The sequence below is a fragment of the Hyperolius riggenbachi genome, chromosome 9 (genome assembly GCF_040937935.1).
Source record: "Hyperolius riggenbachi isolate aHypRig1 chromosome 9, aHypRig1.pri, whole genome shotgun sequence".
Lineage (NCBI taxonomy): Eukaryota > Metazoa > Chordata > Amphibia > Anura > Hyperoliidae > Hyperolius > Hyperolius riggenbachi.
In genome coordinates this window covers 19,334,719-19,362,197 of record NC_090654.1, presented here as the reverse complement: position 1 = coordinate 19,362,197, position 27,479 = coordinate 19,334,719, and the positions used below count along the sequence as shown (strand labels likewise).

The following is a 27,479-nucleotide window of genomic DNA, read 5'->3' as shown; positions in this document are numbered from 1 at the left end:
TGTCTTAAAGTGTTATAAACAGTGTCCTCCCCGGGCTCTTTTAGCCGGGTGCTTTACACGGCTAGTTTTGAGGAGCACCCGGCTGTCATCGCCTCACATCCTCCTATGCTATAAGCAGAGTTGCACACAGAAGCACCGGCCCTGCATTTTCTCATATTGTCCCACCCAGCTACTTTTTCATGCCACCCAGCTGGAAAAAAAAATCTGGGGAGAACCCTGATAAATGTTATGTGTCTTGTATGAGATTTGCATTTTGTGAGTTTTCTGCGTTGTGGTGACATATAGCTGAATGCAGAAAAGTATTCAGGATACCCACTTTTACGGTAATTATCCTGCTTTCAGCACTTCCTATATCTATATATTCCTGTATTTGTGTACTTTATGAGTCATGACTGTGGCTGTCAGACTCCTGCAATGCATTGTGGGACTTGTAGTTCCCTCAACAGCTGGAGGGCCAAGTTTGCCCATGCCTGGCCTAGGCTATTCAGCCATGTGGAATTCTCCTAGAGCATTCTGGGAGAGCAGGTATATTTTGTACTAGCTTTGGAACGCTCAGTAAACAAACATTACGCAGAGTTCACCTGACAGGACTAAAGGTGTTGCCACCCGTGACAAATGTCAGAATGTAAGTCAAGGTGAGGAAAGATATTACAATGGGCAAACACTTACCAAATAACATTTATAAATGAATATTGTAAAAAAAAAAAAAAAAAAAAAAAAAAAACATAAGCAACGTCACAGTTCCTTTTAAATTAGTAATTTTTTTTGTAAATTAACTCCAATAATATTCTTAGCTAAATCGTACAGGGCTGTGGAGTCGAGGAGTCGGAGTAATTTTGGGTACCCGGAGTCGTGATTTCATTAACTAAGGAGTCGGATGATTTTGGACAAAATGCACAGCCCTGGTAAGTATTAGGGCTCGTTTCCACTAGTGCGGTGCGGAATCGCCTGCATTTCACCGCACCCGCATGCGTTTTTGCCGCGATTTCACATGCGATTCCGCATAGGTAAGGGTATATGCGAATTTAACCATGTCACTGCCTGTGTAAATTAACATTAATACCTATGTGAAATCGCATGCGAATTAGTGTCAAAAACCGCATGCGATTTCCCTATTAAAATACATTAGCGGCGATTCGCGTGCATTCCTCTTGCACGCGAAACAGCCCCATCCACTTGCATTGCCTATGCGAATCCGCATGTGGACACCGCATGCGGATTCGCTATAGTGGAAACGGGCCCTTAGACTAAGGAGTCGGAGTTGGAGTCGGAGCCATTTTGGGTACCTGGAGTCGGCAGTTTCGTAAACTGAGTCGTCGGAAGATTTTTGTACCGACTCCACAGCCCTGAAATCGTAAAATCGAAATTCACATACCAGCACATACAACATAAACACAAGTCACAAAAATGTGAAAGATAATTTGCACAAAAAAAGCGTTCACATCTAAAACCGCAAAACGCTAGCGATTACCGCTAGCGTTCTGCGGAAGTGATTTTTCCGATTAACGTGGAAAAAAAAAATCACTGGACACTGTAGCGTTTTGGGAGCGATCTCAATTAGCGGTTCTATACATGCTAATCGCAATGGCTCAAGAATCACCGCCAAAACGCTGCATGTAATGCATTTATGGTTATCATTAATCACAAAACGCCCGCAATCGCGGCAGTGAGAACACTGCCATAGCAAACCCTGTGCTAAGCGGTTTTAAAAACTGCTAGTGGTTTGCGGCGAGCGGGAATCGCGAGATTCCTGCCCAAGTGTGAATGGACCCTAAGAAAAGGCAAGCGTAAAATCCTGCATGCAGAAGATGGCAGAGAGTCCACACTGACAAGTGCGAAAGGCCTGTAGACTACATTGTTCTTTTAGAACTGGCAGATTAGCGAGAATACCTCCGCTTTGGTTGCAGAACACAGGAAACGCTGAGAAGGAAATAAGAGTAATAAACCTACAACGCAACTTGTAGAACTGCTCACAGGCCGCATTAGTTTATGTAAGGTGACATTATAAAAATGTAATTCTAGCAGAGTTGTGGAGGAGTGCCAACATCCCGATCTCGACACGCCTGCACTCCTAACGCTAACAGAAAACACGACTATCAGGGTGGCCCAAGAAATGATGACCAGTGGCGTAGCAACAGGGGGTGCAGATGTTGCGACCGCACTGGGGCCCTCCTCCATCCATCTTATTAGCTTTTCATTGGTGCTATGCTGGTCAGAGCTGTGGAGTCGAGGAGTCAGAGCAATTTTGGGTACCTGGGGATGGAGTCGGTTTCATAAATTGAGGAGTCAGAGTCGGGAGTCGGATGATTTTTTGACCAAATCCACAGCCTTGGTAAGTATTAGACTAAGGAGTCAGAGTCGAGAAGTCTGAGAAAATTTGGGTACCAGGAGTCTGAGTCTGAGGTTTTATAAACTGAGGAATCCGATGATTTTTGTACCGACTTCACAGCCCTGATGTTAGTAATGATTCCCTTATATGTGTATTGCATAGAGGTTGTTTTTCTTTACTCTGATTACACCTCTCTGACACTGCAGTTGTCCCTTGGTGGTAGGGTTTCCATATCAATACAGTGCTTGGGGCCCCATGTATAACAAACTGGGGCTCCAAGCTCCTTAGTTACACCACTGATATATATTAAGTATTTAGCAGATCATTTATCTAGAGGCTTGCAAATCCTCCAGGCCAATTTATTTTAGCACTTTTTATTTTTATTTCTTTATTTGTTACGTTTCCTTGCTACTAATTAGTACTGCTGTAATGTGTATTTATGGTCACTTGTCACTAGGGGGCAGTGTGAGACAATAACAGAGGAATTCTGCTTTCAGTTTCAATTTTTTTCTGCTAGTAGAGAGACATCAAAGCATCCCAAGAATCTACAGCATAACCAGTCCTGCTGACTGACGTCAAAAAGCAGAGCACTTATCTCAAACAAGATAGTTCCTTGGAGGCTGCTAACGGGTTAAAGCAAACCTGAAGTGAAAATAAACGGATGTGCTTAACAAATGTATCTATAGTCCTAAGGCTAAATCATATTTGCCAAAAACAGTAGAGTAAAATTTCCATGACAACAAACAATGGACTTTGTACAGAGATTGCAAAACTAAACAAGACAGTCTATTTGAAATAAATCCTTAGCCATTACAGGGATAAATGTTACACATTTAGGGACTTATCCCAAAGAAAATAAAAACCATGAGAAACAAATACATCTCCTGCAGTCCATATATTTTGGTGGGTGCCGAGAACAGGCCCAATAAATAGTCAAGATTCTGCAAGGGCAACAAATATATAATGCTGGCAAAGTATAGCTAATATGGGGCTATAAATATTTAACGTACAGTCATGATCAATTCATGCTTCCAATGGCATTAAACAATTCTATAATGTGCCATACTGGTAGTCCCTGGTTAACCAACAAGATAGGGACTGTAGGGCCGGTCTTAGCCTGAAACTGTCCATAAATGGAAACACTGTCATCACAGTCCCCTGCGCCTCCTCTATGCCACCTCTGTCCCCCACTGTGCCACCTCTGCCCCCCTGTGCCTTCAGCATACTGCAGCAAAATGTCATTTTACTGAATTTTAAAATAATGTCAAAGAAAAAAATGTTTGTCAATCTATTTCATCAAAAACTACAAGGTCTTTTTGAAAAAAAAAAAAAAAAAAAAAAAATTTGTTTGACTCGTTCCCTCGGAATTAATTTAGCATTTTCCGTTCATAAGTCAGGGACTCCCTCTACTAAAGTGCTAAACTATTCTTTAACCGGTTCGGGACTGTGGTAAGTAAAATCTACGGCGCATCTGTGGCTCTCTAAACGCAACGTGGATGCTACAGCGCGGCTTACCACGGACCTGAGCTGATCGCTGTTCCTGGAGAAGGGTAAACTCGGCTGTCACATGACTGCCAAGCTTCCTCCTAAGGGCTAATGAAACTGCTCCTGACCTCCTGATCAATGTGAGCCAATCACAGTGATTAGGAGTGGAAAAAATGAGAGGAGACTGTCCCAAATGATTATAGGTGGCCACACACGATACAACAAAATGATCCGATTTTAAGGCAATTCGATAAAAACGATCGGATCTCCCCAAAAAAAAAAAAAGTCGAAAGCTTTTTTTTTTCTTTTCTTTTTCTTCTTCATTTGATTGAAAAATCCGATCGAATTTCCCGTTTTCTTCGATTTTAATCGATCCCGAATGCCAGATATTTTTCTTCAACTTTTCTAAAGATTGTATGGTGTGTGTTAGATTGTCAATTTATTAATATACAAACCCTACCAATTTTGTCAGAGTTTCCAATCATTTTTATCATACTTGGGGAAAAATTTAACACAGGGGTGTGGTACATTGGCCATATTTTTGAAATGTTACAATCAGTCAGAAAAAATGTATTGCAATTCTTAAACTGAACAGATTTTTTTAAAAAATTGTATGGCGTGTGGCCACCTTTTAAGAGCTATATCCCTGTAATGGCTATGGATTCATTTTAAATGAACTTATTTAACCTTTCCTGGACTGACGCAGGTGGTGCTGCGGCCCTGACTGGACGTAGACTCTACTTCGCATTGACCGCGCGTCCCAGCCGAACTTCGCTAGCCCTGCTGTCTCTATGACGGCAGAGCACTGTGTGCAGGACGCAGGTTAAACTCTGCTCCTCAAACCAATTTGAGACCGATCGAGCAAGGTGGCAAGGGTCCACAATAGGCATCTCTTCCTATTTTTTTGTGATACCAAGGACACTCTTGATGGTCGCCTGCTGCTAAAGCCCATCTTTTGCAAAGTCCGTCTTGTTGTGCGTTTGTGATATGCTTTGTGACGCACCTGCATTGAATTCAGCTGTAATTTGTCATGTTATTGCCCTTCGGTTGCTGCACACTGTGCATGCCACTGACCTTTCACCTCTCGTTCACCAGCCTTTTTCTACCAGAACAGTCATTATCGCTTGAAATTTTTTTCTCAACTGCTGCTCTCTAAATCAGACTGTCTGTGCTACAGACTACAATTGTCAGTCAGTTCCAGCCTGCGCCTTCCCCCTTGCAGTCTATACAGTGGGGATGATGCAATGAAGGCAGCTGCAGGAGCCACACCCTCACAGAACCTAAAACACGCCCCTTACACTCAATTTCAAGAGAGGATTATCCGTTTCTGAAACTTAATGTCACAGAAAAAAGTTGTCACTTGAGCAATCACTGAGCTGTTCTATGCCATTTACAGGCTTCGAGAGTAAGAGTTGGCTGGAGAGTCATCTGATGTCATCTGATTGCTGCAGACGTGTTCATACAATGAGCGTTATTATGACAAGCAGGGAAACAGGAAAATGCAGTTAGATGGGTCGAGGAGGAAATTATAACTATGTCAAATACATTAGTAAAAGGTTAAAGCGGATTATAAAAACACAAGGTGTCAGCAGGTATCACCACACACTTTACTCCGATTGCTGTAATCAGAATGTAGGAATACATACATCGCCAAACACGGGGGACACAGACACATACATGAAAAAAAGGCGCAGGGGTTTGCCGCTGCTAAAATTAGCGATTTTCTACTACTAAATTTCGATAGTAAAATATTGGTAATAGTTACCAATATTTTACTGTGCCTAAACCTAACTCAACAAAACACAATTGCCAGCTTCCAGCTAGAGCAATCTCCTGCCTTTATCTGGTCAGCAGACGCCAGTCAGCCAATCAGGTGTACTGTCATACACCCTTTGCCTGTTGTACCAAATCTAGCAGGAATTGCATAAATTAGCATTCAAATGGGAGGATTCGGTTGGATGCAATCGTAGATTGCATCGGTTACAGGGACCGCCGCGTGTAGGCATCTCGCACACGGTCCCCTCCCTAACCACTCACCTGTCAACCGCATCCTGGAAGCTGCAAAAAAGAAATGTAAAATCACAAACACTGGTCCGCACAACAGCCGGGGCCCCAGTCTCTCTCACTAGCTGGGGCCCCCAAACCACCATGCGATACGAATGTGTATCGTATGGTGGTTTGGGGGCCCCAGCTAGTGAGAGAGACCTGGGGCCTCAAGCTGTCGTGTGGACCAGTGTTTGTGATTTTAAACCTAAAGCCATACACTGGTCGATTTGCCATCAGATTCGACCAACAGACAGATCCCTATCTGATCAGAGAGGGATCGTATGGCTGCCTTTACTGCAAACAGATTGTGAACCGATTTCAGCCTGAAACCGTTCACAATCTGTGGTGGTGGTGCCGCCGCTTCCCCCCATCCTGCATACATTACCTGCTCCGGGGTCTCTGCTCTTCTTCTCCGCTCTGGTCTGCTCTGGTCTCCGGCATGCTTCCCTTCTTCCTGTCTGGGGGAAGTTTAAACAGTAGAGCGCCCTCTACTGTTTAAACTTCCTGCCGGGACAGGAAGAAGGGAAGCATGCCGGAGACCAGAGCAGAGCGGAGACGGAGAAGAAGAGCGGTGACCGGGGGTAGTAGCGCCGGCGGAGCAGGTAATGTATGCGGCTCTATTGCGTCGGTCGTCGGGCACTCGAACGCCGCTAGTGATGCGCTCTTTACCCGCGGGCGATCGACGGTTATTTTCCGCACGGCGCGATCGACGGGATCGGACGGAATGGATCGAAATTCGGCGTGTAGCGCGAACGATTGGCAGCAGATTCGATCCCAGTGATCGAATCTGCTGTCGAAACGGAAGCAAATCGGGCCAGTGTATGGCCAGCTTTACTCACTCAGAACCCTCCAGCTACTGATGCCTAACCCCAAGACCCCCGCTAAACCTCTATTCCCCCTCTACCGCAAAGCAGCAATACGCGGCAAAGAAGGTAAAAGTTCAGTGCCCGATAGGGGTCCTCTGCCGTGCACCCAAATTTCCTATCTTTGCTACTAATCACAGGTTTTATAATAGGGGCCTGTGGCAGCGCCGTTTTTTTCTCGAAAGGGCTCCTGCATCGGACACAGACGGTATGGTTCTATGCCATAAATACCAAGAGGAGTTATTTTAAGGTTTATTTAATGCGCCTTGCATGGAATACATCATCATTTGTATTACAGTTTTCTGCATTGAACGAAAACCATTTTTCTAGGATTTTTTTGAATTGCCTGGTTGGCAGGGTTTGCAATGCTGACTCCCTTTGACAATTTCAGAAGCAGCTTTCATGAGCAGTGTAAAATTTCTCAGACCTGTAGCTGCTTTGCAGGCCACAAAGAGTTGAAGTGAACCCGAGGTGAAAATAAACAGATGAGAAACAATTAGATTTATCCTCCTAGTCCTAAAAATGACTAAGTATGCCACTTTTTAAAATATTTAAACATTTACTAAGTAGATTGAATGTTTTACTGTCTCTAATCAGGTGCAGCCTAGTAAAGTGGTCTGAAAGTCAGCATTTCTACCTTGCTGTAAAAGATTCCTCACAGCTTGAAAGCTACTATCACAGAATTTTTTTAGCAGAACATCACTGAAATGGTTAAACAAAGCACTTGTCCTGCTATTCAGCTTCAATCCGCATCCAAACTGGAGATAACAGTATCTTTGTTTACATTCCACTGTTGTTACAATGTGTGTAAACACAGTCTAACAAGTGAAAAGAAGCTCTTTGTGCCTCAGACACACAGTTCATAAAAGATCATTTGAAGATGTTAATATATAATAAAAAGCAGTTAGAATAAAATGCAATGGCAGCTTTCAGAGCACGATAAACGACACTTTGGAAACTTGTAATTTGTAAACAGACAATATTACTTATGAACAAAAGCAAATATGATAACTGAGTAATACAAAGTAGGAAAACACATTTTTATTAAATGTTATGTTGGAGTTTAAGACCACATTAAGTGTCCTAGAATAAGAAAAGGATGAATTTTATCTCTCCCTGCCCTCAGAAGTCGTATCCTGCCAGGAAAACTTTTATGGCAGCAGTTTGCTTATTAGACCCCTACTGATGCCATTATTTTTATTATTTATTTTTAACAAAACATTTGTAACCATTAAGATTACTAATAAAAATACAGCCATCATCTGGCACACAGTCCTAAATCAACTTAAAATGTATTTATACATTTAATCTGTTTTTTTTTAGTTCGAATGAATCTTTTATGTATTGTAGCTGAGGGAGCGGCAAAACCGATGTGTCCAATAAAACCTTAAAGCCCAACTCTACACAAAAGATCTAAATAATACAATCTAATAGCTTATTTACGAGAGTGCTTAAATGTTAATTGTGTGGGGTTTTTGACAACTAAAAAGCCTGCGGTGGAATTTTGATCCCAAGACCAGTAGCTGCTGCTAGAGAGATTAAACGCCAGCCTCTGTGGGTGTGGCTGCTGCTGCTTCCTGGATTGCATCATCTCCACTGTTCAGACTGGAAGGGGTGGAGCCTAGACAGTCTGTCAGAGAGCAGTGCAGATTACAGTACAGGGAGTCTGTGGTACATGATTGATTAGGTTAATTTAATTTCAGCCTTTACTAATGCAACCCATTAGTCAGTGTTCTGAGAATTATAGGAATACGGTCATTATCCAGTGGAGACAGTAGAATGCATGGCAGTCACTGCCTCTCTGGACAATGATAAATATCCACTATAGCTAGACTTTTGATTCTGTAGGATTACTGACTATACCTAATACCGTAATAAGAATAGCAACAAAAGTGGGAGGAGTCATAGGAATTATAGAACCAGTCCGACCGGTCTTTATAGTATCCTGTGCAGTAAGGCATTATAGCTCATCATGAAAGATGTGACCATGTTCGATTTTATGAAGTGAAGAAGGCAAATTCTGGAAGTATGTTCATGGCTAACTAGAAACCAACTTTCCAAACCAAAAGCTCCTTTAAGTAGCTTACCTGCAGCTGTGCAGACATTCGTACAGGCTCAAGACCTCTGGGAGGTGGTACTTCCTGTTAGCACACTTACCCAGAGGCAGATAAGACCCTGAACAGAAGAAAAAAATACAAATAAAAAAAACAGCCCTAAAGCCAAATAAAGTTTTACTTTATTTGGCTGCTAATGGGTTAAAGGACACCTGAACTTAGTGGGATATGGGGGCTGCCATATTTATTTCCTTTTAAATAATACATATTGCCTGGCAGTCTTGCTGATCCCCTACCGCTAATACTTATAGCCATAGATTATGAACAAGCATGCAGATCAGGTGCTCTGACTGGAGTCAGACTGGATTAGCTGCATGCTTGTTTCAGGTGTGTGATTCAGCCACTATTTACACCTGGCGACCTCTCCACAGGGGATGGACTCTGTAATGGACTCTGTTTGGACTGTTTTGTCGGACCCTGGGGTGCTTTTTTTTTCCTATCCTGCAACCCTGGGGGGGGGACTCTGCCTCTGTCTTTCTCCTCTTGCCCTGGTTCTCTCTCTCTTCTTCCTCTGTTCTTTCTCTTTCCTTCCTAAGTCTCTAGCTATTCCTGCTGTTTCGCTCTCTCTTTCGCTGCCCACTCTCTCCAGGACACACGGCGGGGCGTCTGGAGCTGCTGCGGAGCTGAGCGAGCGCCACCGGCAGAGGGCCACCGGCTGCTCCCCTCACACAGCTCTCCAGACTCCCCCACGCGTCCGGCATTATAGCTAGTGTGCTGTATTTATAGGTATATGCTACTTGTACTACTGTACCTGACTGTACATGTTGGATTGCATGCATGTGTTTGTACCATCTCCGACCCTGTCTGAGCCAAAAATAATTCCGGGTACAACCCCCATTGTACTTGGCGAAATAAATGTGATTCTGATTCTGACTACTGCAGCCAAAGATCAGCAGGGCTGCCAGGCAACTCGTAATGTGTAAAAGGAAATAGATCTGGCAGTCTCCGTATTCCTCTCAGTTCAGGTGTCCTTTAAAGTGTAACCCCCACTCCAACCAAAACAAAAAAAAAAAAAATGTGAAGCTGACAGTATTATAATCTGCTCTGAACCATCTAGATTTAAAACGGATCCGAGATGAAAAACTAACTATAACAAGTGACTTGTCTATATATCTTATCTAAAGTTTAGATTTTACACAGCAAATCTATCTGCAAACAGCTTTAATAGAAAATGATTATTTCTTCCTGTGATACAATGACAGCAGCCATGTTGTTTGTAAACATTACACAGAGGCGGGCTTATCTGTATCTTGAGCAAAAAAACCTAATCCCCCCTCCTCCTCTGAAATCTCTGCTAGTAATACCTCCCCCCTCCTCCTGCCCAGACTGAGCTCCCATGAGCCCTTGCTACTGTCTGAAAGTGCCAAGGCACTCTGGAGAAGCTGTGGGCGTGGCTTGTTTAGTTTATAGGGACTTAACCACTTTACCCCCGCCCGTACGAATTTCTCCGTCCCTTTTTCCATCCTTTAACCCCCAGGGACGGAGAAATCCGTACTTTCTGCGCTCCCGCCGCTGCCCGCGCTCCCTCTAGCGCGCATTCCTGCGTGTAAACACGCCGCCGGCCGCTCGCCCAGGGATCAATGAACGGGAAAATACATTCCCGTTCGTTGATCTAAGCCCCGCAATGATCCGCTGCTTTTCCACTAAGCAGCGCGATCATTGTGAAAAAAAAAAAAAAAAACAACGTACCCAGCCTCCTACTACTTCCTCCAAGCGTCCTTCCGGACGCTTGGAGATCGCATTAAACAAAAAGTTACTGGTGCCATCTTGTGGCCAAATAGTAAAACTACACCCTAAACATTTTTCACATACAAATTAAATAGTTATACACAAAAAATTAACTCATTACCTCCCACACTCCCAAATTATTATTTTTTTGTAATAAAAAAAAAAATGTAAAAATTTACAATTAAAAAAATACATAAATAGTTACCTTAGGGACTGAACTTTTTAAATATTTATGGAGGGTATAACACTGTTACTTTATAAACTATGGGCTTGTAATTAGGGATGGACGCAAAACTGAAAAAAAAATGCACCTTTATTTCCAAATAAAATATTGGCGCCAAACATTGTGATAGGGACATAATTTAAACAGTTTTATAACCGGGACAAAAGGGCAAATAAATTTCATGGGTTTTAATTACAGTAGCATGCATTATTTAAAAACTTTTATAAGGCCCGAAAACTGAAAAATAATTAATTTTTTCCCACATTTTTCCTATTTTCCCACTAAAACACATTTAGAATAAAATAATTCTTGGCATAATGTCCCACCAAAAGAAAGCCTAATTGGTGGCGGAAAAAACAAGATATAGTTCATTTCATTGTGATCAGTAATGATAAAGTTATAGACAAATGAATGGAAGGAGCGCTGAAAGGTGAAAATTGCTCTGGTGGTCAGGTGGTCAGGGGGTAAAACCCCTCAGTGGTGAAGTGGTTAAGAGTATTAAAACAAAAACAAAAAAGTATTTGGCTTGAGGAATGCCCTATAAACAATAGGAAAGGAACACAATTATGCAATGAGTAAAAGTTCATCTCGGATCCACTTTAAGGAATGTAGGTCACCCCCTTATCTTGTGAGTCCACTTAGGATCAGATACATTCCTAAAGCATGAAAACATAAATATGTAACAAGTGAACAATTGTCCGAGTGGAAAGTTTTCAGTCTAGCCTGAGCCAAAGATGCCTGACAGACATTTCACAAAATACGCTGCCCCCCGGCCATCAGTCCGTGGCGTTCCTCGCAGCTCGCGGTGGGAAAGCCGAGGACAAAAGGAAACCAGATCATGTAGGAAACGAGAGAACTTAGAAACAGAAGCTTGTAAAGAGGAAAATACAACAATGAAAGCGAAAGAAAAAAAAAAGGAACTACTAAAGATTACCTCCAGCACAGGTTATTATGTAAACAAGAGGTAACGATTGCTTACTGTTTTCTCAGCGTATTTACAAAGCATTATAGTGAAAAGGGAATTCTACACACTTTGCAATATTCCAATATGAGCAGGCCAGGGAATGGGGCAACCAGGACATCTGTGTGGCTTGGGGTTTGAACCTGCGTAGGGACTTGTGCCCGCTGTCCGAGTACCACAAGGCTCCGTCCTTGGACCCCTCCTTTTCTCCATTTACACTCATGGCCAGGGACAAATAAGCTCTTTTGGTTTTCAATATCACCTCTATGCTGATGACGACCAAAATTTATTTTTCAGCACCCGACCTCTCCACACTACTATCTAAATAGAGCTGCTCAAATCTGGAACCGGGAGACATCCTGATAGTTGCTAACCGGATATCTCCCAGTATACCTGTGCGGGGTGGCCGGGGGGTCAATCTTACCTGTCTGACGTCTTCTTCGGTCCAGCCCTCGGCGCCTCCCACGATGCGCTCCACACGCGTCACGTGATTACAAACACTTCCTCCTTCAACCCGGAAGGAGGAAGCGTTTGTAATCATGTGACCACCGCTTGGACCGCATCCTGGGAGGCGCCGAGGGACGGACCGAAGAAGACGTCAGACAAGTAAGATTGACCCCCCCCCCCCCGCCCAGGTAACTGGGAGATATCCGGATAGAATTATCCGGATGTCACACAGTTCCGGATTTGAGCAGCTCTGTATCTAAAGTCCCCGACTGTCAATCTGCTGTATCTACATTTAGGTCATCCAGTTTCCTTAAACTTAACATGACCTAAAACAGAGATTGTGCTAGTTCCACCTCCTCAGTCACAATCAATGTAAAAAACACCCCAATAACTTCTCTGGAGCGCTCATTTACACCACATATTAAACTACCTCCTGTTACTTCCATCTCATCTCTTCCTCTCACAAGACGCAACCAAAATGCTTGTACAGGTAGTCCCCGGTTTACGAACGCCCGACTTACGAACGACCCGCCGATACGAACGCCCGCCGAGATGATGTCACACCGCCGGGGACTACCTGTTCTGCTCCCATTTTTAATGCAGAGTTGGCGCAGCGGAAGATAAATGGAGGACATCTCACCTGTTCCATGGCTGTAGAATGTCCCAGCGTGCTTCCTGGAAGCTGCGCGGCCCGTCCTCTCCCTTCATTCACTATCCTCCCGGCGGCTTCACATGCGTCGCATAATGACGCATTAGCAGGCACCGCCACTAGGGGGCTTCTCCTGATTGCGTCATTATGCAACGCATGTGAAGCCGCCGGGAGGACAGTGGATGAAGAGAGAGGACGGGCCGCGCAGCTTCCAGGAAGCACGCTGGGACATTCTACAGCCATGGAACAGGTGAGATGTCCTCTATTTACCTTCCGCTGCGCCAACACTGCATAAAAAATGGTAGCAGAACAGGTAGTCCCGACTTAAGGACGGACGTCCCTATCTTGTTCGTTAACCAAGGACTACCTGTACATGCTCTAATCATCTCCCAACTACTGTAACACCCTACTCTGGGGTCTACCAAACACCAGACTGACACCTCTCAGGTCCCTACTGAACCCTGCTGGATATCTCATCCACATCTCCTCCCGCTCCACTGAGGCAGCCCCTCTGCCAATCTCTCCATTGGTTGCCAATTACCCAGAGGATCTTGTTAAAACTCCTCCCGCTCTCATACAAAGCTCTGCACAACGTGTCACCTCCATACATTTCCTCAATCTCCAGATACCTCCCCACCAAGAAACTTTGCTCCTCCCAGAAGCCGGTTTTGTTCTCTAGCTTGGTCAACCCTTCTTACTCCCACATCCAGGACTTCTCACGATTGACCCTTCTCCTCTAGAACTCTCTCCCACAGCCTGTCTGTCATGCTCCGAGCCTTGAAACCATCAAAAGGTCCTCTCAAAACACACCTATTCAGACAAGTCTATAAATTTGCTATGAGTAGCATTGGAGGTTCACGGACTCATCCATTAACCTGTGTCTCCAACCCCCTAACCTCAAGATTGTAAACTCACAAGGGCAGAGATCACCTCCTATTGTTTCTTATTTTGCTGAAATGTATCATAAGTGTACAAAAAATGTAAGAATGTAAATTGGAGCAAGAAAAGATTTTACAATCGGCAAACAATAACTAACCGAACTTCTAAAGTAATATTGTTAAAAACAAGCAATTTTATTCATGAAAATAAAATGTAAGGAATAACATTCCTTATATTTTACAACATTACTTTATAAATTCTATAGTCAGTGTTTGCCCATTGTAAAAATATCTTTCCTCTCCCTGAATTACATTCTGACATTTAGCACCGGTAGCAACATCTTTTCCTGATGGTAGGTGCAGCTCTGCAGAATGTTGGTTTACGGAGAGCTCCGAAGCCAGTAAAAACAATGCCTGGTCTCCCAGAATGCTGTGGAGGAGAATTCCCCATAACAAAACAGCCTAGGCCAAGCATCGCTGGCAGGGCAGGGATATAGGAGGTGTTTCTGATGTTGAAAACAAGATAATAGACTACCTCCAGCCAAATAAAAAGTTTGAATGGCAACACATATATGGAGTGTAGGCACTGTGTACAGTTAGATGAACATGTAAATGTTTACATCTGGCACATCGTAGTGGATAGAATACACACACATTTATAGCTGTAGTAGCACCCCCATTTTTCCAGGGCTGTGGAGTCGGAGTCGGAGTCGTGGAGTCGGAGTTGTGGAGTCGGGCAATTTTGGGTGCCTGGAGTCGGAGTCGGAGTCGGGAAAAAATGCACCGACTCCGACTCCTAATGAATTTGTAACTGTAATTAAAATAGAAAATATGATAAAATGTTCTATTTCTCAGATTATAGTCATTAAAAATAATGTATATATACAGTATATATATATATATATATACAGTAATAGCTGTGCTTAGTCCACAAAAATGAAATAAACCAATCAAAATTAGTTACTTGTGCTGCTTCAATAAAGCAGTCCCCGTATTTTTAAGGTCAGATATACAGATCTGATTGTGACTGTATATATATGATGTGTACACAGGAATCTCTTATATATACTAAATAACATCTATGCTGTAAACATAAAGCCTGATGTGTAGCTGTGTCACTAATAGAGATGGTCAATGAGATGGAAATAATTCTGCATTGATGCAGATTTATGCAAAAGTATGCACTCCCTTTGCTGATGAAATCAAATAATTTGATATGTTGTTAAAATTTGGTTTGGTGACTACAAATTAAAGGGTAACTGAGACGGATGAAAAGTAAAGTTTTATACATACCTGGGGCTTCCTCCAGCCCCCTTCAGGCTAATCAGTCCCTCGCTGTCCTCCACCACCCGGATCTTCTGCTATGAGTCCTGGTAATTCAGCCAGTCAGCGCTGTCCGGCCGAATGCCGCTCCCACAGCCAGGAACATTCTGCACCTGCGCAATAGTGCTGCACAGGTGTAGTATGCTCCTGGCGGCGGAGTGTGTGCATGCGCACTACGCCCGACTGGCTCAAGTACCTGGACTCATAGCAGAAGATCCAGGTGGTGGAGGAGGACAACGAGGGACTGATTATCCTGAAGGCGGCTGGAGGAAGCCCCAGGTCTGTATAAAACTTTAATTTCATCTGTCTCAGGTTTACTTTGTTACACAGTAGTACTATACTCTACATATGCACTCCCCACAGAGCTGCAAGGAATCCACTGAGAATGCTGTGCACATTGAACACTGAGGTGTTGTCTGTCACCCATAAACCTGGTTCAGATTGTGCATGAAGAATGTGTAATAGAGGAAGAATCCCCTCATTCCCCTGCAGAGTAACTGCACATCACTCTTACATGTACTCACACTTACATTGCCTAGGGCCTGATAGATGTTCTTTGTTCCGGTTTGTACCTTTTACAAGTACTCTTACCAGCAAGGACTAGTTTTAGTCTAAAGGGAATAAATATAGTAATCTACATATCCTTCTCACTTCAGTTGTCTTGTAAAATTCCTAAGCGTTGGCAGTTAAGAGACGAATTTCATGTTACATACTTTTAATCAACAAAATTGTAATATGCAAATTAGAGGAGTCGAGGAGTCGAAGTCTGAGTCAGTGGAATCCTAAACTGAGGAGTCGGAGTCGGTGGATTTTTGGACCGACTCCACAGCCCTGCATTTTTCTCCTCATGCTGATGCCTTGCAAGTACATCCTCAGCATTGTATCCTCCCCTCCTCCCTAGCCCCTCCCTCCCCTGCCCTCTGCTTGCCTGGATCAAATGACATCTCTTTTCATAGTGGTTATGGGCTAGGAGCAGGACATATGGGGTGGAGTTATGATATCAATCCCCCAGCATCCTTTGCATCTATTTTTAGGAAAGAAGTAAAATTGCCCAGGCCCGACTGCAGATAGGTGGCGGGGATTTCAAGACCATATGTGGAATACGGACTCTGGGGGTGAGAAAAATCACGCTTTATCATGTGTGACTTTTTTTTAACGCAAACTGTTATTTAGAATTTAGCTACTCTAATGTAAAAGTGGGTACCCAAAATCATTTAGGCCCCGTTCACAGCACAAACGCGGATGGCCATGCGTGCGGAACGCAACGCATGCCATCCGCGTTGGTGTGCGTTGCGTGGCTGATCCCATCACTGAAAAGTGAATGGGACAGCCACGCGTTTTTACATAAAATGCATGCAGCATGCATTCTTGGACCGCACAGGTCCGGAACGCATGCAGTGTGAACATCAGACAGTGCACTCTATGCACTGTCTGATGTCGTGCGTGTCGGCCACCTGCACGCGTTTCCAAAACGCGGCTGGAAACGCGTGCAGTGTGAACGGGGCCTTACTACATTCTACTATATGCCACTACAGGGCCTCTTTAAGTTATATATTATTTTTTAAAATCAGTGTTTATTCAACAAAGAAAAAAGGAACATGACAGAATATGCAGTGTACTTTAAAGGGAACCAGAGACGTTGGGGGGGAAAGCTTTTATACATACCTGGGGCTTCCTCCAGCCCCATAAGCCTGGATCGCTCTCACGCCACCGTCCTCTGCTGCCTCTGTCCGCCGGTACCGGGTCCCGTCATTTCCAGTCGGCCAGTGGACACGACCAATGTTCCACATCACAGGGGCTCCCTCCATATACTTACGCGTGCGGCTCCAAACTACGCAGGCGCATGCGTAAGGATATGGAGGAAGCCCCTGTTCATGCGGAAAATTGGTCGCGTCCGCCGGAAGTGACGGGACCCGGTATCGGCGATAGAGGAAGCAGAGGATGGCGGTGTGGGAGCGATCCAGGCTTATGGGGCTGGAGGAAGCCCCAGGTAAGTATAAAAGCTTTATCATTTTTTACATAGCTTCCTCTCTGGTTCCCTTTAAGTTATATTTAGTAAAGTTCGTCTAAGTCAAGAAACGAGATCTCAACCAGCTCATTACATATGAAATTTACTCTGGTGCAAACAACGTGCATTTTTAGGGTCCTAAAACAGCAGCAGCCACAGGGGAGGGGGCCGTGAAAAACGGGACACCTCGGACCATTTCCCGCCAAAATAAAAACGTGACCGATTCCTGGATAACATTTTCAGCAACAGAAACATTTCCTATTCAGGAAATCCACGTCTCTATCCCGGAAGGGAAGACTTTGATGCTAAGTGTGGTGTTTAATTTAACACAGCCGGAGAGGAACTCTGCCAGATGACAGCTTACACTTCATGTTTCCAAAAAGAGACCCCGAGGAAGAAGCGAAACCCAGCGTAATGCAGAAATCAAAGCAACCAGAAAATCCTGCCCGTCTCTAGGAGGGTGTAACAATTCCCTCAGTGATCAGGCAGCAGCGTACGCAGGAAGCATAGTTCTCATTGGCTGGTGCTTTTAAGGCTATCTATGCAGAGTAGTGTGCAGATAGCGAGCAGGTTGCCAGTGGGTGCCAGCCTGCCCACCTACTACGGCTCATGGGTCTCACGCATGCACCCGTCCACCTACTACGGCTCATGGGTCTCTATCGCACTGACGCATGCACCCGTCCACCTACTACGGCTCGTGGGTCTCTGATGCATGCACCCACCTACTAAGGCTCATGGGTCACTGACGCATGCACTCATCCACCTACTACGGCTCATGGGTCTGACGCATGCACCCGCCCACCAACCACGGCTCTTGGGTCTGACACATGCACCCGCCCACCTACCACGGCTCATGGGTCTGACACATGCACCCGCCCACCTACTACGGCTCATGGGTCTCTGGCGCATGCACCCGCCCACCTACTACGGCTCATGGGTCTGACGCATGCACCCGCCCACCTACTACGGCTCATGGGTCTCTGGCGCATGCACCCGCCCACCTACTACAGCTCATGGGTCTGACGCATGCACCCGCCCACCAACCACGGCTCATGGGTCTCTGACACAAGCACCCACCTACTAAGGCTCATGGGTCAGTGACGCATGCACCCGCCCACCTACTACGGCTCATGGGTCTCTGACACATGCACCCGCCCACCTACTACGGCTCATGGGTCTGACGCATGCACCCGCCTACCTACTAGGGCTCATGGGTCTCTGACGCATGCACCCGCCCACTTTCTACTATAGCTGGATACAGAGTACCGCAGGGGACAAAAAACAGGTTTACTATAACAGAAGTTCTATTATATCTGGGTTTACTATACCGGGCGTTACCCCCTTATACTTATAATGGTGCTTGGCCGGAACTGAACATTAGTTTACTGTACCCCAATGTCAGAGTTTACTATAATGAGATTATGCTGTACAGTAAACTTCTGATAATGGCCTTAATTCACTAAGATCATGCTGGAGATAATAAGGCAAGAGAAAAACTTACCTCCACACAGTGAGAGAGTTATCTTACCTCTTCATTCCTTAAGTTACCTCCTCTGTAGTTAATTTACCTCCTCTGTAGTTATTTTCACACGCAGTTAATTAACAGCCTGTCTTTAACTCTGGAGTTATTTTAAGGATTGGAGAGTTAACTTAAAGACAGAAGAGTTAACTTTAGGCTTGCCTGAGGTAAAATGTTTCCTGAATACTACTTGCCTTATCACCATGGGAACAACTCTAGAAGAGTTATTAAAGACAGGAGATAATCTTAGTGAATTGAGGCCATAGTAAACAATTTTTTCTAATCTTTTGGAATTTACTATTAAGGGATTCTATTTTACACCCCATTGTGTCTCCATGAGTTTTCATACCCCCAAACTAGGCTAATCTCCGATGGCTTGCAGAGCCTTGTGGACAAACTTTACCGACTTGTTTCCTGACATAGAAAAGTCATCCACACGAAATCTGCTTGTTTTGCCAGTTTTGACCCAAGATGACAGGTTTCTGAAGAATGAGCACACACACAGCTGGGACACGTCTGGACACGGTGAATGAGATGGTGTGTGTGTTGTGATTGCCCGCAGGATTATGAAGAGTGTGTCACTCTGCAGCACAAGTCATGATGTCATCACCTTGGCACACGGCTGAGACATGTTGCATGCAGACCCGCCCGGCGACTGCTCATCCAAAAACCCATCTCACTGCAGCTTGGAAGAAACGTGAGTGTTTACATTTCATCCTTCTGCCGTGGTTATCCACGTTACACAGCCAGAGCGGCAGAGTTAGAGCTGAAGGCCGAAATTCCAGGAATCTCGCCTTACCGGCCCCGCCACGGAAAAATATGCTCCTAACTGCATCATTAAAGGTCATAGATTGATAACAATCAAAGAGCGGTTAGTGATTAACAAAAAGTAAGCAGCTTCAATATAATGGTCAGTAGGGATGCTCTCACGAGTAATAAGGAGTGTGTAAACATTCATATTAATGATTTAAATGAGCATTAATTAGCTCAGGTGTGCGGCGGCGGGGCTGTGCAGTCCGTACAAAAATCTTCCGACTCCAACTCCTCAGTTTAGGACACCTCCGACTCCAGGTACCCAAAATGGCTCAGACTCTTCGACTCCTTAGTCTACTTACCAGGGCTGCGGATTTTATACACAAATCATCCGACTCCGACGTTTATGAAATCACCGACTCCAACTCCAGGTGCCCAAAAACTCAACTCCGACTCCACAGCCCTATGCGGTGGGGAGACAAGGGGTTAGCTACCCATAATTCCACATCCTCCTGCACTCCAAATAGCTTGCATGCGTCCTACTGGACGCATTGCAAGCCTCCTTCGGGCACTTCAAGCCGGAAGGAGGAACTGCGTGGAGATAAGGCTTGCAACGCGCCCATTAAAACGCATGCAAACTATTTGGAGCACAGGCAGGACGCAGAATTATGGGTAAATAACTCCTTATCTCCCCACCGCACACCTGAGCTAAGTAATGCTCATTTAAATCAAAAATACGAGTGTTTACACACACTCGTTATTACTCGTGAGAACCATCCCTAATGGGCAGCCCAAAAAACAAACAAACTCGCTTATCCTCTTAGGGCCTGTCCACACTCGTGCGTTTGTAAAAACAGATCTAAAAACTCATCGGACGACATTCACGTATACAAGACTTGTCACGTGCCTTATCCCTCCTCTGGAATGCACTTCCACACAGGGCTGTGGAGTCGGTACAAAAATCTTCTGACTCCGACTCCTCGGTTTATGAAACCACGACTCCGACTCCGGGTACCCAAAATGGCTCCGACTCCTTAGGCCCGGTTCACATTGGCGGTCGCCGTCCGGAATCGCCGTGCCGGAGCCGGACCGCATTCGGAACGGACGGAACGGACGCACAGCATAGCAATGAAAGTCTATGCGTCCGTTCACATGCGTCCGTTCCGTCCGGACCGGATCCGGACTCCGGCGTAAGATCCAACATGCGCTATTTTTTGGTCCGGCTCCTCCGGCTGACGTATCCGGAGCGGAGCCGGACTGTTGCATCCGGCCAATAGAAACCAATGAGAAACGGAGAGCGCACAACACACTGGCTATAAAAACCGGACGTTCTACCCCACTTCCTATGCGTATTGTAGCAGCGATTTTGGATGAGGACACATGGGCAAGCATTTTGGAGTGGAGCAGCAGTGACGTTTAACGTGCTGGAGATGTTGGCAGTATGTCGGAGGTGGAGGTGAGTTCTAAACAGCGGAGGGCCTGATTCCACAGGTCCACCTTCTGCTGACCTCCCAGACCCCAACATTTTTATTTTATTTCTACTATCTTTTGCCAAACGGATCCGGATCGCATCCTGATGTACACCTGATGCAACCTGACCGGATCCGGATCAGAACCAAACGGTTCCGATCCGGATCCGGTCAGGTCATCCGGTCCGTTTGGCAGAGAACCGCAAGTGTGAACGGGGCCTAAGTCTAATACTTAGCAGGGCTGTGGATTTTGTACAAAAATCATCCAACTCCTCAGTTTATGAAATCAACGACTCCGACTCCAGGTGCCCAAAATTGCCCCCACTCCAACTCCTTGACTCCAACTCCACAGCACGTGTCACTCTCCAACCTTCGAAATCTTTAAACGCTCCTTCAAAACTTTTTCTGAAAAGCATATGCTCTAGCTTAGGCCATTCACCTTCGACCTCTCGCCAAGTTGTACTCCTACTAAATAACCTAAACACACACTGCCTGTATGCATACTGCATACTTCCCCGCCTCTCGTTTCCCCCCATTCCTTCAGATTGCAAGCTGCAGTAGTGTCTAAACCACCCACCTGCAACAAGCATGCAGCTTAATCCAGTCGCACTTCAATCAGAGCACCTAATCTGCATGCTTGTTCAGAGTCTGTGGCTAAACATTTTAGAGGCAGAGAGTTAGAGGGACAGCTAGGCAATGTGCATTGTTTAAAAGGGAATACATATAGGAGCCTCCATATCACTCACTTTAGATTCCCTTTAAAGAGACCCTGTACTGAAAAAAACAAGTTCCCCTGGGGGGTACTCACCTCGGTAGGGGGTAGTCTCAGTGTCCCAATGAGGCTTCCCCCTCCCCTGTAGCTGCAGGCAGTCCAGCGCTGGCTCCCCTGAAGTCTCCGGCAATCCTGGCTCAACAAGTCTGACAACCTACATTTATTTACCTTTCCTGGCTCCAGCGGGGGCGCTGTTGCGGCTCTCTGTACGGAGATAGGCGAAACTAGCCAATCTCCATCGGGTCCGCTCTACTACGCAGGCGCAGTAGAGCGGCCGGACAGCGATTGGCTATTTTCGCCTATCTCCGAGCAGAGAGCCGATACTGCACCTGCCCTGGAGCCGGGAAGGTAAATATTTACATCCCCGCTGTTTGGAGGGCACAGCGAGACCCCCGTGGGACACAGGAGGATGAGGGAAGCCTTGATAGGGTCCAGAGACTTCCCCCACCAGAGGTGAGTACCCTCCAGGGGAGGTTTTTCTTGTTACAGGTTCCCTTTAAACCTGACATTTTGCCCGGAGAAGATTTTAACTTCAATACCTCAGTCAGAAATGTCCCGGCCTGTATATAATGAACAGAAGCGGTCTGTCGTTCCATTGACACCTATGTGTTTATCTTGGCAGCCTTCCTGGCCGATGTTTACACCAATTCAATTTCTCTCCCTTTTTCACAGCTTGAAATGATGCCTGACTTAACGTACGATGACATACATGAGTCCCAAGCAAGGCAGGCCGCACGCCTGTACACTGAAAGCTGCGCTTGATTCCGCTTAAAGGACAACTGAAGTGAGAGGTATATGGAGGCTGCCATATTTATTCCCTTTTAAGCAATACCAGTTGCCTGGCTGTCCTGCTGGTCCTCTGCCTTTAGCCATAGACCCTGAACAAGCATGCAGCATATCAGGCGTTTCTGACGTTATTGTCTGATCTGACAAGATTAGCTGCATGCTTGTTTCTGGTGTGATTCAGACACTACTGCAGCCAAATAGACCAGCAGGGCTGCCAGGCAAATGGTATTGTTTACAAGGAAATAAATATGGCAGCCTCCATATACCCATCAATTCAGTTGTCCTTTAAGCCTGGCACACACACATCTAATTTAAATTGGCCAATTTTACCAATTCCGTGTATTAGGAGAGATTACCTACACAATCTCTACTCAAAATCTGTCAACCCTCATACAACATAATTATAACATAGTGGTAGTAAAATTGGTCAGTTATTAGCCAATCAAAACTGGATGTGTGTATGCACCTTACGGGTCCGTTTTATTTATATCCCATAAACCTCTGTGCCTCGTACATCAGGCCTTCTCCTGCTAAATACAACTCGCCCCGATGAGATCAATTTTGCAAGTTACAATTATACACAAAAAAAAAACTATAGACAATGACATATGTTCCAGCGTTCTGGTGAAAGCGCTCCACAGACATGAACGATTGCTCAGATTTCACACGAGTCTGGCAGGAATCTCTGATTATTTGGCCGCTGCAGTCTAGTACCGGTGTCTGCAGTCTTTGGCCGACCTTCCTAATAAGCCACCTTGTGACCTGCCGATTCCGCCTCTTGTTCAGCAGCCAGTTCTGTCCGACCAAACACACATTCCTCTGTCTACAGGAATACCGCAGTGCAATCTGACAACAACGCTCCCCACACTCACTACCACGTATAAATACACAATAATGACACTCATACCATACTACATCCGACATTTAAATCGGACCTGAACTCAGAACTTCCTCTCTGCTCTAAAAGATACACAGCATAATAACATTTACACAAAAACATTTTTTGTTACAGCTGATACAAATCCTGCAATAAATCTGCAGTGTGTCTACTTCCTGCTTTCATGGAGGCAGAGTTAACATCTTGTTTACAAATTAGCAGCTCTGCCGAGGCAGCCAACTGACACAGCTGAAAGATTAAATTACAGTTGTGATTAGGGGGAATTAGACAGGCTTAAAGCGGACCCAAATCAAACATTTTTTTTAATTCAAAATATTTAGTTGCACACCTCTGACACATACAAAGATAAATAAACACTCCTTCAAGCCTATGAGCATTTCAGTGCATGCTTTTCACCCTTCTCTTTTCATAACTAGGGTTATACAGGTGGCAGCTATTACTTCTGAGCTTAGTAGGAGGTTTTATTTCATGGGTGTGTTTGTCATCAGCTACCCTCCCTCACAGGGGCGTCGTCTATGTGAAATCTCACACAAGCTGAGATCACCTCCCCTGTGACATCATCAGTAGCAGCCTGTCTTTTATCTCCTCCACCAGTCTGCAGGATTCTGTCCCGGCAATATGAAAGGAAGGGAGGGGTTCCTCCATTAAATGTAAAATATTTTATATTTGTCATCATGCAGCTGAAAAAAAGCTGCTATTTATTATTATAATTTAGAAAATAGATTTTATTTCTGAAATCTTGTATTTTTAATTTGGGTCCACTTTAACTTTCTAAATACATACAGGGTGCATTTCTCTAGGTTTTCCTTCTGTGCAAGAGTTCAGCTCCACTTTAAAGAGGATCTGTAGTGAAAATAAGGTAATGAACACCTGAGCCCTTATTCAATGCACTTTTCCTCCTAAGTTTCCGCCTGGAAAATAATGTTTCATCTTCTGTTTAAAATCACTTTTCAGCACTCTGCAATTCAAGTATCAAAAAGTAGGTGAAAAAAGCTGTCAAAAATAGTATTTTCTTGCTTGCTGTGAAGAGATGGAACCATAAACGCCGGGGACAATCGCCAACAGTCGTGCGCCTGAACCAACCCTTATGTCAATATTCTATTTAACGGTACAATTGACAAAATTCTAGAATCGTTTCACATCAATTTTCTCCACATACTGGGTGGTTTTCTGTACAATTCAACTGTGAAAATCTGATTAAATTATCACAACTAAGGAAAATATTGTACAGTTATTGGGTAAATTTAAAGGATACCTGAAGTGACATGTGACATGATGAGCAAAAACTCGGTATACAGAGGCGCCAGAGTAGAATAAAACGTTTTAAAAACCGCTTAAAAGCAGAGGGGGATGTTAGGGTGGACTTACCTCCCTCTTACAAAAAAAGAAAACTCACTTGAGTCTCGATAAAACAGAATTGACAATTTATTCAACTTCACAAATGCAACGCGTTTCGCGGGCGTGACCCACGCTTCCTCAGGCAAAAATGGGAGCACAACTCAGTGGGTAAAAGCAATAGGTTTGAGCGCCTCTATTATACAGCCTTGTGACTACAGGGGTCGCAACCACCTCGGCCTTACTTAAAGGATAACCAAAGTGATGTGACATGATGAGATAGACATGGGTATGTACAGTGCCTAGCACACAAATTACTATGCTGTGTTCCTTTTTTTCCCCTTTCTCTGCCTGAAAGAGTTACATATCAGGTATGCAAGTGGCTGACTCAGTCCTGACTCTTTTTTCTACTTACCAACCCCCTGTGGTCTGTCCGCTCTCTTCTGGTCCCTCTGTTGTGCCCGTCAGCCCTGTGAAGTCCACGACTCGGCTCAGGCGCAGGGTACTGCACACGCTCCCTTTGGCATTCTGCGCATGCTTAGTTCATTAAGACTGCGCTTGTGCAGAACGCCCCCTGTAGGCAATGGAGGAGGTGCGCAGCCTGGAACTGCACATGTGCAGTGGCCCGGCCACCCAGCCAGATCATAGACTTCACAGGGGCAAAGCGGATTGGAACAGGAGGACATCGAGGGAGCTGACACTACAGGGGGCTGGAAAAAGCCAGAGGTAAGCAAAAATCCTTTTGTCCATTCGTCTCAGGTTCACTTTAAAACAAAGCAACATAAAACAAAATGATACATATGTAAACAATACCTCATAACTCTAAATACAGATCACAATAAATAACACTGGAAAGCAAAGAACAGGGAAATGTACATTTATTATGTAAATAACAGCATGAGGAGATGACAGTACAATCCACAAGGAGATGGTTACTCACCAGCCGGTTGTTCTCGAACACGTTCTCCTTTGTGAGAGCGTCAAATTCTCTAGAGAGAGAGAAAAGAAGAGGTAGATGTAAGGAGGCGGGTGAAAGCGAGGACTGTTACACGAGACAAACGCGCTGCTATTCATTCTAAACACCCGTGACGGAATTCAGTGACAGGTGGACACGACGGCAACTGCGCGCCGCCGGGGGTGGAAGGGCAGAAACCAGCGCCGAGGAGAACATAAAACAGCACCACAACATACCACCGGAAAAACAGCATACTATACAACAGTGTAAAACACCACAATGTTCCACTTCAAAAGTCAAAACAGCATACTATACAACACAACAGCATAAAACACCAACATACCACTTAAAAACAGCATAAAACACCACAACATACCACCTCAAAAACAGTATACTATACAACAGCATAAAACACCACTTAAGGCCTGTACACACTGCTGCGCGTGCGCTGCGTTTTTAAAAACGCATGCATTTTTAAAATCGCAAGGTCTTTTGAAAAAGAATGAAAATCATAATGACTTGTACACACTGGTGTGATGAGTTTTTAGAAAAACGCAATCGCAGTGCCTGCTGCGCTTGAAAAACGCATTAAAAACGCATGCGCTTGCGTTTTTTGCCTGGGTCTTTCAGAAGTCAGAATCCCAGAAGACTCTGCAATTTCCTGATTCCTGTTGAAATGTAAACTAGAAAAAAAAACGGATTCTTTAGCCAATCAGCAATTACAGGAAAAACGCAAATGCATCAAAAACGCAGGCAAAAGCGCATGCGTTTTTTAAAACGCATACGATGCATCTTTAAAACTACTTGCACTTGCGATTTTGCTTGCGTTTTTCAGTGTGTACAGGCCCTTAGGGGGCGGCCCCGGCTATTTTATCGGGTGACTAAGGGCCAAAATTTTCCCCTGTAGCCGAAATGGGCATGGGCGCCTATAGTGTTGTCCAAACTTTTGCGGCGTTTAATATTTTTCATTTGTTTGCGGTGGATTTTGCAGTGGGGGATAGTTTAGGTCAGGCATTGGTGGGGAGTTTCTTAACCCCTTCACAGCTTCAATAGAGTTATCTTGTTTGAGATAAGTGTATTGCTTTTGACCTCAGTCGACAGAACACGTTGTGCTGTAAATTCTTGGAATGATTTGATGTCTCTCTGCTAGCAGAAAATATAGAAACTAAAAACAGAAGTCCTCTGTTTTTGTCTCAAACTGCCCTCTGGTGACAAGTGGCCATAAATAAATACACATTACAGCAGTACTAATTACAAGCAAGGAAATGTAACAAGAAATAATAATGTGATGCAATAAATTGGCCTGGAGCACATGCAAACCTCTAAATAAATTGGCTGCTAAAAGGTTAAGATTAGGCAACAGTGGTGGTGGGGTCAGTTGTGGCTAGGCATTGGCGGGGGGGGGGGGGGGGAGTAGTTAGGGTTAGGCCTCAATAGTCCTTTAAAAAGTTCCCAAATCCTGCTAACTGAAAAAAAAAAACACACAAATCTCAGGTACAGTATAATCTCGTTATAATAAACCCCAATATAGGAAACATTCAGGTATAATAAACTACCTCTCCCGGTCAATCTCCATTATACTCTATGGGAGCAACTCCTGGTATAGTAAACCCAGATATAATAAAACTTCTGTTTTAGTAAATATTTTTGGGCCCCTACATGATGCTGACCCTGGATATAGTAAACAGTGGATGGGGCATGCGTCATGTGTCAGTGGGCGGAGCATGCGTCATATGTCAGCGGATGGTGCATGCGTCATATCTCAGTGTGACACCCATGGTCAGCTGCTCTCTTCAGGCTGGTTGCAGGTGAGTTGATGCCTGATAACATTTGTAAGACAAGAAGAATGGCACCCGCGCTGGATATACCGTGCTGCACAAATAAGCAGCCTGAGGAAAATGAGGAATAATGTGAACATAAAAGAGGATGCAGAGTTAC

The 27,479-nt window shown here is 44.7% G+C and overlaps 1 protein-coding gene across 2 annotated transcripts in view; it reads right to left on the bottom strand.

Annotated features, from left to right (window-relative positions):
- The window catches only part of MICALL1 (MICAL like 1), a 73,371-nt gene that overhangs the window by 36,863 nt on the left and 9,029 nt on the right, over positions 1-27,479 (bottom strand). Inside the window, exons 1-2 of one of the 2 annotated variants that reach the window (XM_068252079.1) lie at positions 25,527-25,574; positions 8,811-8,898 (exon numbers count right to left, since the gene is read on the bottom strand). In XM_068252079.1, coding sequence (XP_068108180.1) covers positions 8,811-8,828 — 18 coding nt within the window. In that variant the 5' untranslated portion in view covers positions 8,829-8,898; positions 25,527-25,574. Of the gene's footprint in view, positions 1-8,810; positions 8,899-25,526; positions 25,576-27,479 lie in introns of those variants that run through there. The other variant, XM_068252077.1, reaches the window with a different exon arrangement.